General features: G+C 38.2%; 1 protein-coding gene across 2 annotated transcripts in view; it reads left to right on the top strand.

Annotated features, from left to right (window-relative positions):
• PRORP (protein only RNase P catalytic subunit) overlaps nt 1-14297 on the top strand; it is a 39516-nt gene that overhangs the window by 2323 nt on the left and 22896 nt on the right. For both annotated transcript variants that reach the window (XM_023927886.2, XM_023927887.2), the window contains exons 3-5: nt 894-941; nt 2325-2457; nt 12928-13035. In XM_023927886.2, the coding sequence (XP_023783654.1) occupies nt 894-941; nt 2325-2457; nt 12928-13035 (289 nt within the window). The remainder of the gene's footprint in view (nt 1-893; nt 942-2324; nt 2458-12927; nt 13036-14297) is intronic.

Raw genomic sequence — 14297 nt, forward strand, 5'->3', positions numbered from 1 at the left:
TTTTGCTCACTAATTACTGTGAAAGTTTAAAGTTTTTACTGATTTCACCTTTTCTTTTACCTGTTAAATACTACTCCTTGGTCCAAAAATTAGGAAATCATGTTGGGTCATGGCAATTCAAAATATCTGACTTCATCTCTTTCTGGTGTGCTAGATAAGGAATATTGACAGATGTATGAGGGCTTTTCCTGTAATTTATTGGAGTGTAGAAGTAGTAAGCTAGTTGAAAGTTAAATATTTCTTTAAAGGATAGAGACAGCAAATTCCACTAGGTAAAGTGAAGATTAAATGTATGGACTTTGTTCATCTCCTAGTTTTCTATACAATCTTATTAGGAGGCTCTATGTTTTAGCACAGTATTTAGCTGGTCACACTGTTTCTATGTGTAGTGATTGTCAGACTCTGCAGATTACAACTAGTTACAGTGCACATGCACAGTGGGGTTCACCTGAGCCCATTCCATATTTGTCATGAGGCTGGATGTGAGCCCAACTGTGATTTTTTTAACTGTTCACTTTGATTTATGTGAGCTACAGAGCCATTTTACAAGTTAGTCTTCCTGGATTGAAAATGTGGCAGAAGCAGTAACTTAACACTTGTCAATGCACACTGATTGTTTGTGTCATTCTTAAAATTTGGGGACAGCATAAACTGCTGAGGTCAATAGTCTCAATTCTTTGCATGTTGTTAAATGCTGGTTCTTTATATAATGTTTCTAGGTGTTAATTAATAAATTATTATGGATTTTTATATAATTTCTTTGCAGGGTAGATGGTTGTTTGGTTTTTTTATAGCTGAATGTTGACCGGAATATAATTATTCTGACATATAATTCCGATATTGTTAAATAAGAACCTAATGTTTTTATTTATCTTTCTCTCTGTACATATTAGTGTACCAGGAGGGAACTGGAGAGGACACCTGACCAGCATTAAAGACAGGTAAATGCAAGATTTTATTTATAAGTGAGGTGTTGTCTTGATTAGTCTATGCTGGACTATTCCTTCAAAAATATTAAAAAAATTGCTTTCCTTAGTACAAAAGTATTTCAGTCCTTGAGAATATGAACCTCTGTTGTGACATGTGAGTTCACAAACTCCAGTTTCCAACTCCTTTTTTTACATTAAACAAGACCCAACATGCACATTTGGAAAAGAGCTATACTTAGAAGAGCCAATATAGAAAAACACTGTAAAAAGTAAGAGGTGCCATTTTACTGTGTGGCTTATTTGTCTCCTGTTCAGGATTTAAAGACTTTATTTTTTGTTGGCTTTATAATACTGTTGTTTATCACAATCTAGCAGAGCAGCTTTGGTGTGTAAAGTGTTATCTTCTTGAAAACTGATACTATTTGCACACTGCAGTTAACTTGTACAGATGAAAGGTTTCTCCCTATCTCATTTTCAGTGAAGGCAAAGTAATGGTTCTTAGGTTTTCACAGGTATGTTTGGGTGTGTTTCTATTACAGTGCAGTTTTCTTAATGGCTGTAAACTGCTATTTTAAATGCAATTCTATTTGAATCTTTGTTTTATAGTTTTGTAGCAATCTAGCAATTATAAATGTATTAATCATGAGAATGTCTCCAACAGATTATGGGGGGTTTAAGTAGTTTATAAAAATGCTCTGTTGCATACTGTGAAGTGAAAGCACATGTAGGCCCACAGTTTTTGAAGCCATTGGAAGAATAGCATAGCTCACTCTTTTAAGACTTATTTGCTATCAAATGCATTTATTACTGCATAAGAATGTGTGTGGTACTGTACTCTGTTATAATAATTCATCATATTTTAGATAACCTTTTCCAGCCTTTAAGAGTTTTAAAATTCTAAGATCAATTGTCTTGACCGAAAGCAAAGTCTGTTTTCTATCTTACTGTGTGTAAACAGTTAAAGACTTTGACAGCTAAACTAACTTTGATCACCTCATATTTTATCATGGATTAAGAATCTTCAAACAGAATGTTGACAAGTGGTTCCATAGTAGTTATTTTGTTAGAACTGTAAGAACACTTTATTTTGAGCTAAACAAGTTTGAGGTAGCCTATATGGAAAAATATTTGAATAAAATGAATTTTTTTTCATTAGAATAGAAAATAATATAAATAAATAAATAAAAAATAGAAAGAATATAAGAGCTAATGACTTTAGTAGGTTTTGGATGCATCACAGAAAGAATACAACTGATTTTCTGATGATTGTACTGTGTTGGGGTTCTTTTAAACTCATATTGACTCAAACAGACACTTGATAAATTAGTAATATTTAAGGAATTTCTTACTCAAAAGCCTTTTTCCTTTTATTTTCCTGTTTCACTATTGTTGCAGTGGACAATGCCCAGTTTGCAAGCATCAGCTGGAGGACAGTAACCTCAGTGAAGAGGAGTACAGTAATCTCAGTGAGAGAATAATAAGGGATGTGATACATGGAACTGACACTTTTAGAAAAACAAGTCCAAAGGTAGGTCTTGTACACTATCAGGTTCATTGACTAGAAGGGTAATATACAAGTAATGTTCAGGCACTTAGAGAACACCAGATTTTTTTTTTATTTGCTTTAAACATTGGTAGGTCACTAGATAGGCCATGAAGTATCCTGTGTGTCTTTTTCAGTTGTGTTTATAATTTGAATCTAAATCTCAACATTTTTCATATTTTATTTGTTGTTATATTTTCATCCAGCTGTTAACGGATGCTGAAATAATTAAAATGTGGGGGGTTTTTACATTAAAAAATTAAAATCTTTTAATCCTCCAAAAGCTAAATTTTAAATACGGAATAAAACCCACTGAATAGAACAAAATCAGACATCTTAGCTTGCAAAGAAGTAAAAGAACTGGGTATAATTTTGTTCTATCACCTTTTACCCACCAACCTATCAACTACTCCTCAATTTTAAAGATACACTTTCATATTCATAATTACAGTATAATTTATAAGGATCAAGCTTTTCAAAGGTCATGGTAAACATATGAGAGGGCACAATTTCAGATGCTACGGTATATTTCAGTTCTATGACTTCAGTAAAGCTTTTGACACTGCCTCCCACAGCATTCTCCTGTTTAAGCTGGTAGTCCATGGCTTGGGCAGGTATGCTCTCCCCTGGGTGGAAAACTGGCTGGATGGCCGGGCCCAGAGAGTGGTGGTGACAGGAGCTACATCCAGTTGGCAGCTGGTCAGCAGTGGGACTCCCCAGAGTTCAGGGCTGGGGCCAGTCCTGTTTCATACCTTGGCTGATGATTTGGACGAGGGGATCGAATGCACCCTCAGCAAGTTTGCAGACAACACCAAGCTGGGTGGGAGTGTTTATAAGCTAGAAGGCAGAAGGGCTCTTGAGGGATCTGAATAGACTGGATCAGTGAGTCAAGGCCAGCTATGAGGTTCAACAAGACAAAATGTCAGGTCCTGGGCTTTTGTCACAATAACCCCAGGCAGTGCTGCAGGCTGGAGACAAAGTGGCTGGAAAGCTTCCCAGCGGAAAAGGACCTGAGGGTGCTGCTTGACAGCAGTTGGACATGATCCAGTGTGTGCCCAGGTGGCCAAGAATGCCAGTGGCATCCTGGCCTGTATCAGAAATCCTGTGGCCAGCAGGACCAGGGCAGTGATTGTCCCCCAGTACAGAATGCTGGTGAGGCCACATCTCAAATCCTGTGTCCAGTTCTGAGTCCCTCACCATAAGAAGGACATTGAGGTGCTGGAGCATGTCCAGAGAAGGACAATGGAGCTGGTCAAGGGTCTGGAGAGTAAGTCATAGGAGGAGCAGCTGGGGCTGTTCAGCATGGAGAAAAGGAGACTCAGGGGAGACTTTACTGTTCTCTACAAGTGCCTGAAAGGAGGCTGCAGCCTGCTGGGGGTTGGTCTCTTCTCCCAGACAACTGGCAACAGTGCAAGAGGAGATAACATCAAGCTGTGCCAGTGCAGGTTGAAGTTGGACATGAGGAAGAATTTCTTAATTGAAAGGGTGTAGAACATGTAACAGGTTGCCGAGGGAGGTGGTAGTCACCGTCCCTGGAGGTGTTCAAGAAGCAACTGGATGGAGCAGAGTGCTATGGCCTTGTTGACAAGGTGGTGATCAGTCACAGGTTGGACTTGATGATTTTGGGGCTTTTTCCAACCTTAATGATTCTATGATTCTATTTCTGACACATATGTATGGAGATAACAGATTTGGTGGTAGCAATATGGAACAAAGCTGAGCCCCACTAGATGGAGCCCACACCACATCTCAGGTGCTTTATCTTTGAGTATTGACTGGGGGTTTGCTGCAGCTAGCACCTCAGTTCTTCACTAGATTTGAAAATATGGAAGAGGACACCAGGTTTATTCTTCAGACTTTCTGCAGGCATGGACATGTTTATCAGTTACAGAAACTTGAAACAGTTTTGGGGTGTTTGTAATACATACAGCCTATTGTGCAGACATCTAATTTCCATACAGATTTTATTTTCAGTTCAGGACTTTTGATCTGATCTAGTTGTGAATAAAATTCTCCTTAAAAATGTAGCAGTAATTTTAAGTATTTAATAGATACTGGTGTTCTGTAATATCATAAAATAAACAAAAGGATGTGTTTTATTGAACACTGTATGGCTTGAAAACTTCAAATGTGTCAAGTAGACTGGGCTGGTTTGGCAGTACCAGTTGAAGGTGGAGAGATTAGGAAGGGAGTTCTGGGTAACAAGACCTTCACACAATCTGAAGAGCTGTAGAAATTCTGTTCCTCCTGTGTGAGAGCCTGACTGATTAAATGAATACAATGTAATGAAAAAAAGACTCAATACACTATATTAAATTTTGATGTCAGTAGATTCTGTTAGTAGATTCTGTGTGATAGATGAAATTCCATCATTTATCACTCTGGGACCACCTACCTGTTAGTTTCAGGTTGATCTCATTCCTGTTCTGTATCAGCAGGCAGTCCCTGAACGGAGATGAACTTGGTGTGTTTACTGTTGTTTGTACAGCTTAAAGTCTGCTTCCTCAGTGAATTTTGAGCATGGATGTGGGGGTGTGTCAAAACAGTGTCATGATATATCAGATGTTTCCAGAAATAAATTTGGGACTTTTTAGTTGTCCTTGTGCTATAAAGGCAGGCATGTGGTGACAAAAATATGTTGCCCATTTTAGGTATTTCAGACTGTGTGACTTCTTCTGCAGCCAGGGGCTTCCAGAGGGGAACTAGGTGATGAGGCTGAAATAAGGATGTAAGCAAATATATCTGAGAAGGCAGGGAGATTTACTTTTCCAGTCAATCACTTTTTTGTAGTGGCTGTAATTCAAGTAGGAAACTTCAGCTTTGTATTCTTTTCTTCTAACTAGTTTTCTTTAGTGCATCTTTATTTCCTTCAGTGAAATGATTAATTAGGGAAATGGTTTGAGTTGTTTCAAGCTCTAAATATTTTTTTCCAACAGTGTTTCAAATTGAATATATTCAGTTTGGAATCTCTTTTTTTCTTCATGATGAATAGTCTTTTGTCTTACTTTTGCAACAGCTTCATTGCTTTATTTCTGTCACTTAAGAATAAATGTGATCAGAGTAGAAAATGAGGAGCAAAGACTTGGTTTGTTGAGGATTCCCCAAAAAGTAGTTTCTTGTGCAGTGATAAAAAAAAAAAAAAGTCTTTTTTGTAATTAGTTTTAGGAAAGAAAATCAAACAACACAGGTTTGTACATGAGAATGGTAGTGAACACTGTTTACAAATATGTTGAAAAGATGGCCTGCATGAACTATAAAACTGATTGTGATAAGGAAATGTTACACATCTAAAATAGGCATCCTGACTTTTGGGCTTATACCATCCATGGACCTCCCCATGGTTCAAAATCTGGTGAGTCATCACTGCAATACTGAAAATTCAGATCCTTATGCATAGTTCTGGAAGGTCTGTCAGGACATCATGTGATGATCAAGTACAGCAAGCTGTAACCTTGCAGGCTGCCACAGAAAGGAAGCAGTTATAATAAGATTGTCACCTTTCATACCAAATTTCTACATGATGTTTTCTGTCAGATGCTTGTTTACTCTGGCTGCATTTAATTGGGAGCTATGCCATTGAGCCTGAGAGGATATAATTGGTATGCTGAGAGGCAGAATCGACTTTTGCTGTGATGACTTTCATGTCACAGCTGCTCTTGGGTGTTTACACAAATTCTGTAATTTCATTCCCTTTGTGGCTCCTACATACCTCTGATAAGCCTGAAAGGGCTGTTGTGCAGAGGGAAGGAAGCTTATGGGAGATGTGTATATGCTGTCAAGAAGGCAGGAAGAGATGGGTTTGTGGTCATGTGAATTCCCACACTAGATCTGGGCTAAGCAGGGATTTTACATATTCTTCTAGAACATAAGGGGTCAACAAGGAGGAAGTAGCCCATTCATCTCAGTGTCCTCTTGCATCCAAATGAGGCAGTACTATTTCCAAGGAACCTTGAACATAAAGTTCTAACTCTTACCTTTCAGATTGATACTTTTTTTTTTTTTCTATAAGGCTGTGGTTCTCCTTCCAACTCCAAAGGCCTAAGTGACCCAAAGAGGGCTTTGAGTGTGTCAGTCCTGTTCTGAATGTGGCACAGTATGTGCCACAACCCAGGCTAAGTGTGCCATTTACCTTCTCTACCTCTGTTCCCATGGATGTGAGCTGAGTCCTGCACCAGCAGTACAGTGGGCAGAGGCTGTGAATGGGCAGCACCACACTCATCACAGTGAGTGCCTGCAAGCTCCTTCCTGTTCCTGACCATTCCTCCAAAGGCTACAGCCACAGCAGGTCCTGACTCAGGGATTATTTGTAAACTCAGAGGCCAGACGAATTGTGTGCAATCCAGAGCACATAGAGATACCATATGCAATACTGAGAAAAGCTGTCCTTTTTAGAAGGGTCTGAAGGGGATTTCCAAGCTTTCAAACTGTAGGGGAAGTATTGAAACCCTTTGGGCATAGCAACAAATAGATTTGAGTGCTCCACCAAGGCCTTAAAAAAAAGAACTGGCTGGATTTCAGTTGGACAGCTGAATTTTATTTCTCACACTTAATGTTCATTCCTGTGTTTTTCTTCTGATACCAAGAAACATTGCTGAAAACAAAGCAACCCCCATAACATTGTATTTTATGAAACTTTAAAATGGAATGTTTTCACTTCTCTAAAATATACCCTGTTTGATAATAGGGGCAGTTACATTATACTTAAGTGCAGTATAATATTCTGTTAATCAGAATTTGCTCTTTCCTTGCACTTGAGGATATTGTCATTTAACAAGAGAGGACACATTGCTTTTTCTGCTGCACAAAGTATTAAGTATTAAAGTATTGTGAATTCTTCTGGAAAAAATATATATTGAATATTGTAGTTTTGCATTTTTTAATTTAACTAGTGTCTCTCCACTATTCCTGAAGTGAACAAAAACTTTATTGTTTAGAGGAAGTGACAAATGGCCTTTTCTGCAGTGATTTGAATATGATTTAGTGTGGGTTTTTTAATTCTTATTTTAGAACTCTGTGCATTGGCAGGAACAGCCAATGGCAGGAATAGCCTTTCTTGTATTCATAAGTCCTCTGTGAATTTGCTCATGTATTTCCTTTGTACGTTAGATTACTTTGGGTTTTGGCATTTAGATAGTAGACATTTTGGATGGTTCAAGAATTTGACCAATGCCATGATTTTTATTTCTAGTTGCTAACATATTTCTTATTTAGACTTGAGAAGAAAAATGTTAGAGAGATTTAGTTTTTCTGTGATACTAAACTTGTAATACACTTAGAACAGTTTCAGACATTGAAATTATTTCAAAATACTCATGTGGATTACTCTCATTGCTCTTACCAAAGGACTTACTTGTTTAGCTGTATTTTCTTAGTTTCAAAATGTTTATTTATTGTTATCATGTTTAACATAGTATCTGTAACTATTAATAATGAATTCCTTCCCTCATTTTGTTGTGGTTTTGAAGCTTGTAATCTGTATGTACACTGGTATGGGAAGAAAAATGTGTATTTCTGTTCTATAAATCTAAGAATGTATTTACAGAATCTGAAATAGTATTGTCTTAGCAAAAAATGCTATTTTCATATTTTTTACTGCTGCTTTTTCAAATACTTCTCGCTGTGTAAACCAGACTTGAAGTCTGAAGGTACATTTATTTAAAGAAAAAACTTACTATTCAAGGTAGCAAAATTAGTCTTTTTTTTCCTTGCTTGCTTTTTCAAACAATAATTCCTATAGTTCTATTTTTTTACAACCAAACTCTCTTGCTTTGCTGTAATATTCCAGGCTGAGAGTTACATTTCATAAAATGTTGTTTCATAATTTAGCATAGTCAGGGCTACCTGTGGGAAAAGGTGATCCAAGTAATCTCACCTGTTACCACTCTCATTCCATTTCCTGGCTGCATTTTCATGCCAGGACAGTCCTCTGTGTTGTAACCTCAGCAGGGGACTGGTGCAGACTAAAAACTGTTGTATGGGCTGAGTTCTTCCACTTGAGTCTTTCTCTGTGTGCTATCAACATGTGTGCATAGGTAGGGAACAAAGCCAGGAATGAATGGCTGAGGAAAGGGAGAAGGTGGAAACACCCCGTTCTGCAGCAGCCCCGGTACATACCAGTATAAGGTGGTGGTGAAATAGTGCATAAGCCATCCAGCTGGTGTGGAATAGAAAAAAATGCAACTTTTTGTGCTTTTGCCAAGATATGAATGGACTTGAGCCACCCACACCCTAGTGATTAAACAATAAATTATTTAAAACTCTGCAATTCTTTACATCAATATAAATTCCACCATGGGTTTGGTTATAGCTGGCTTTTTTTTTTTTCCAATTGATTTAGTCAGTGTGTATCAGTTTTTGAAGGAAAGATTTTTTTAATTGAAGGCGCAGTGAATAATATATAAAGGTTGCATAGTTGGCATTCCCCTGTTTTCCCAGTAAGGCAATGAATGAGATCAGGTGGGTTTTTTAAAATTCCCTTTTCTTTTGTACATGGTGTGAAACAGGATATCACCAGAGCCACTGTGAGCGCTGTGCTGTGCGTGTGGGGGAAAGTCCCGCAGTGAGGTAACAGCCCTGCTGTTCTGCAGTACTTCTCTGCAGAAACTGAGCCTTAAGGAAGGTCATGTCAATAAGCAATACAAAATGTGTTTTTAGTTTAGTTCCTTCAGTTTGAGTCATGTTTTTGAGTCCATAAGGAAAATGGACTTTTCCTTAACAGCTTTGTGAGATGAACCTGTTAGAACAAGTTTGAAATCGGTGTAAGGTTGCTGTATTTGTTTTGGTGCTTTTACTTGAAGTGGGGGTGGGGGAGAGAGAGAGAGATGTGTTTTGTTACTTGTTGGCTTATTGAAGGAAGTCATCAGAAGTGCCCCTTGTTCAGCAGCTGTTTCCATGTAAATGCTCCTGTGGCGTCTGTGGGGTGTGTGTAGATCACGTTGCAGTCACCATTTGGAAGGATAAGCCTCCAGGAATAGCTTGCACTTTTTGTGCCTAAACCAACCTGACTCTTGGGGATGGTCCTGTGAAGATCTAAGAGGTGGACTTAATGATCCTCATGGGTCCCTTCCAACTCAGCATATTCTATGATTCTGTAACCTTCATATCATCCTTGTACTGCATGGATGGCCATCATGTCTGGGTTCTCTTGATTAGTTGTACCCTAACTGCAGCTGTGCTCTACTTCATTCGTTGCTTAGAAAGAAACCCTTTAATTCCTTCTAACAGTTAGCTCATGGGGCAGATATCTTTAGGGAACTGTGGATGAATCATCTGTTTGCTACTGTGGCTGAAGTAAGATCTGCATAAAATCCAGATAAATCCCAATCCTTAAAATATCAGCATTATTTAAATTGTCTACTTTCTCTTGTAGGGGGTTGGTCTTGGTTGGACACCAGGTACCCACCAAGCTTCTCTATCTCTCTGCTCAACAGGACAAGGCCAGTAGGGGTATAAAATGAGATGGAAAAACACTTATGAATGAGGATAGAGACAGTTTATTAAAGCAAAAGCAAAGCCTGCATGCAGAAGTGGAGAAAAATAAAATATTTATTCTCTACTTTCTCCAGCCACTCCCTGGGAAGTAGAGCATCAGTATGCATAGCAGTTGCTCCAGAAAACACAGGTCATAATAATAAATGCCCTTCCCTTGTCCCCTTCTTTCTGTTGGATGTTGTTATGAGGAGGTGTCATATGGATGGGATATCCCTTTGGTCAGGTTGAGTCAGCTGTCTTGATTATGTCCCCTCCCAAGATTTTGCCCACCTACTGGTGAGGGTAATGTTGGAGACACAGCCTTAATCTTGTGGGAGCACTGCCCAGCAATAGCCAGAACACTGGTGTGTTATGCACACCTTTCTAGCTACCAGTGCATCACACAGCACTGTGAGGGCTGCTGTGGGGAACGTTAACTCCAGCTCAGCCAGACCCAGCACACTCCGACAGTGGAAGTCTTTGGGCATTTGTATTATGTCTGGATGAGATAGCCTGCTGCTTATTTCCAGGCTTCACCCTTTACCTTCCCTGTGTCCAGAGAGGATGAGAAATATGGCAGCTCAAAAACTGTCTCTCAGGGGAGTAGAACTTCTCTGTCATTCTTAATGTATTTTTTTTCTGGAAAAGGAAAGAACACGGTCTTGTGTGTTGCTGGAGAAATATGGATGGTGAGGAGAAAATGAACTGACCCTTGGGATTTTTAGTCTGTCTGAGGCTTTTTATTGGAGTCTTCTGTATTTGGTGACATGAATTAAAATTGGCCATTTGTCTTCTGCACTTTGCTATTAACTCCTAATTTTCCTGCCTGAATAAGTCTCCTTGCCACCAGCAAACCTTTCCCTGTTTAGCACAGTTTAGTCATAGAGATGCATAACAGTTGAGCTGATCTGGGAGGCTGGCAGAGCATGCTGTCTGTCAGGCATATCTTGAGAATGTTAGGAGACATGGACAGGAGGGGATAGTGTGGAAACATGCAGTGGCCAAAGGAATGACACAGAAAAAGCTGCAGCATCTCCCCAGCTCCAGAAGTAAATCCCAGAGAGCCAGGAGATAGCTTTCTGAGGAGTTCTGAGCCTATCCTGGTGCCTCGCAGCAGGACCCTTCTGGCAGCCCTGCACCATCTCTTCTTCTGGGAGAGGAGAGGCATCCAAGCAGAGTGGGCAAAGAAATGTGCAGTCCTACTGAATTCCTCTGGTGTTTCCCCAACTCATGATGTAGTATTCCCTGAACAAAATAGTCTACTCTGCCCATCAGGGAAAACCACCTTTTCAGGAACTGCTCTATAACCAGTGCCACTTAAAATACTACTTGCAAAATTCTCTGCAAAGGACTTGTTTTGCATTGAACTGAGCCCATAAAGACAAGATTACTTGTACAGTTTCCTTCTTAAAAATGTCTTGACTGTAACTATGTTACTTCAAATAATATTGCCATTTGTTAGCATTGAGAAAATAATTCTGTGTTGGAGTGTTTACCACATGTTTTACCTGCTAACACTTTTTATCTTTTCTATTTTCACTCATCTTTGTCTCAGGGCTTTTCTAGCTTACCTTCATTTGGGTTGCATGTCTTTTGCTTCTTGTCATCTCTCCCACATTTCAGACAGCCAGCCAGTATTGCAGTGATGACTCGCCAGATTTTGAACCATGGGGAGGTCCATGGATGGTATAAGCCCATGTGGTTTTGACTGGTACACCTTTGTTCACCTGGAAATTATTCCTGAAATTTTAACAGCTGAGTGACCCATCTTGTCTTATTTGGTTTGTACTCTTAGTACAAGTAACCCTTTTCCTAATATAATTTGTCATAAGCATTCCAGCTGAATTTGATTCATTGTTAGTGCCTGACAGCGTTGTATTTTCTGGAAAAATGAATTATTTCTTTAATTTCTTTCTCCAAGGAAGAATTGTCTATTCTGTATATGTTTTTGGGTGCCAAGGCAGTGGTTTTTTATTTAGACATATGTTGCCATATTGCTACATGGAAGAAGGCAAGATTAGAAGAGTATGTCTTGAATCCTTTGCAGAAGGCATGAAATATTAATTGTTTTGAGTTCCTGTGAAAGTTAATTTATAGCCTGGACTGTGAAAGCTCTGTCAGTGATAAATAAATCTTACTTGTTACTATAAAGGTAATTTATGCAACTAGGTCACTGCCCATCAGGATAATGCAGAGTTCTTATTAAAAACAGTCAGAAAGAAAAAGTAGAAATCTTACGCAAGTGTCTGCAAAAAAGCCTACTAAATCTTCCCTCAAAAATCAAGGGAGAAATTCCTGAAGATTTTATTACAGCTTTGTAGTCTGTTCTTCTCTTACGGACTCTCAAACCTAAAGTAATTGTGGTTTCCTTATGAGGGAAAAACTGGATGTTTTGCTCAATCAGTGCATTACAGTTCTGACCTTGTAAGAAAGTTCATGGTTTTAGCCTTAAAGCCACGTGTTTCTCACAAACGGAGTACTATCTTTGTAAATGGATGTTTATTTAAATATTGACTGGCATTCAGAGATTTCATAATTCTTCCAGAGAACCTAAGTATGATCATTATTTTACATTTGGATATGTTAAGAGATGGTAGTGAAACTGTCTACTGGATTATAAAGTTGCTTTGTTCAGCAGCTGCTGTGTGACAATGGCTATAGCATGCATCTTTATAGAATTGTACAGTTCAGATTGTAATTGTGAAAATCTGGATAACTGTAAAGTTTTGGTTTTCAGTTGTAATGTAATTTTTGGTTGTAATGGTTTTGTTGGACGTATCCAGTCCAAGACTTACGGCTTAAAAGATGGGGTGGGTTTTCTTGATGTGGTTGTTTTAGAAAATAAGCAAGTAATGATGTGAAGTGTAGCCAGCAAAGGAAAAGTGAGACATTTGGGCTTTGTTTCCTTTTTTAATAAAAATTGAATGGAATTTATTTCTGTTAAACTCAACTTATTATTCCCCTGTGTTTATTTCTTTATTTCAGGAATTTGAGGCCTTTCAAGCATTTGTGGAAGATCGACTTCCGTTTGATATTGTTATTGATGGACTCAATGTTTCCCACATAAAATCCAGAAGGATGCAGTGTGAAAATGTAAGTGCTGGTTAAATATTCATTAAGTGTTTTGTGTATACTGATTATAAAACTGTGAGTGCCTCATTATTAGTTATCCTCTAGAGAAAATGAGCAAATACTTTGTAGCACATTATAATGAAGTTCAAAGAGTTATCTAGGTTTCACAAATTAAAAATTACTAGTGGGAAGATGGTTCTTCTTATATATTTGCCTGTATTAGCTGTAAAATGTCATACATTTCCTCATGTAGCCAATGTTTATAGTTACAGCTAAGGTATCAATAATAACATTGTTACACAAACACTACGTGATTGTTTAAGTTTTCATAGTAGTAGGGATTTGGGGAACAGGGTAAATCTGCTGTGTAAAAAAATTATTATAGTTACAGTGGTAAAAGTTGTCATTAAAATAACCCCTTACTTGGTTCAAACCACATCCTGTACAGATTTAAACATTATTGCAGTCCCTGTTGATTTGAAACTTGAATCCTGTTTGACAAGGACAACTCAAACTGGTTTCAGTTCTTTCCACTTGTTTTGTAGAAGAAAAATCCTGCTCCTTTGTCAATACCTAAGTTTGAGAATTCTTGGTACTCCCTTGTAGCATTTCACTAAGAATTGGCTTAAGGTATTTGGGTTTTTTTGTCAATCAAATTTACTTCAAATTAGGAGTAGCAAAGTAGCTGCTCACACATACTCCAAAGCCAGAATTTAAATTTTCACACTCTCAAAATTAAAATGAATTTATAAATGAGATTGATAATTGATAAAAAAGAAAAAATTCACTTTTAGTAATTGCAAGAAATACATTTTTATTCTAAGAATTACTTTAAAGCTATTGTTCAGAAGTAGTGTATATTCTCCTATATGTAGATAAAAGTGAGCTAGGGAGGTTAGGTAAACTTGCTGAAAGATGTTTCAGAGTGGCAGTGTGGTTTCATGAGATACTGTCTCACAAAGAAGGTACTTCACTTACTACAAAAATAGAAAAAAAAAATCACAAGTTGTTTGGGTGGGATTAGGGAGGAAGTTTTGATTATCTGAAAAGAATTCCAGGCAGAACGTAGTGGCACAATGTTTTAACATCTAGAAAGAGATCTGTGCTGCCAGAGATGAAGAAGAGAAATGAATGTCCTTCCTCAGTGCATGCTTTCCCCACTGTGGGAGCTCTAAACAGAATTCTGTATGGTTTGTAGAAACTGGAGGCAATTGAGCAAGGAGCCAGCCTGGTTCTGACAGATAATTACTCCTGATTTCTGATGAGAAATCTTACTAGGAGGT

This window comes from Cyanistes caeruleus, chromosome 6, assembly GCF_971803275.1.
Source record: "Cyanistes caeruleus chromosome 6, bCyaCae1.hap1.1, whole genome shotgun sequence".
Lineage (NCBI taxonomy): Eukaryota > Metazoa > Chordata > Aves > Passeriformes > Paridae > Cyanistes > Cyanistes caeruleus.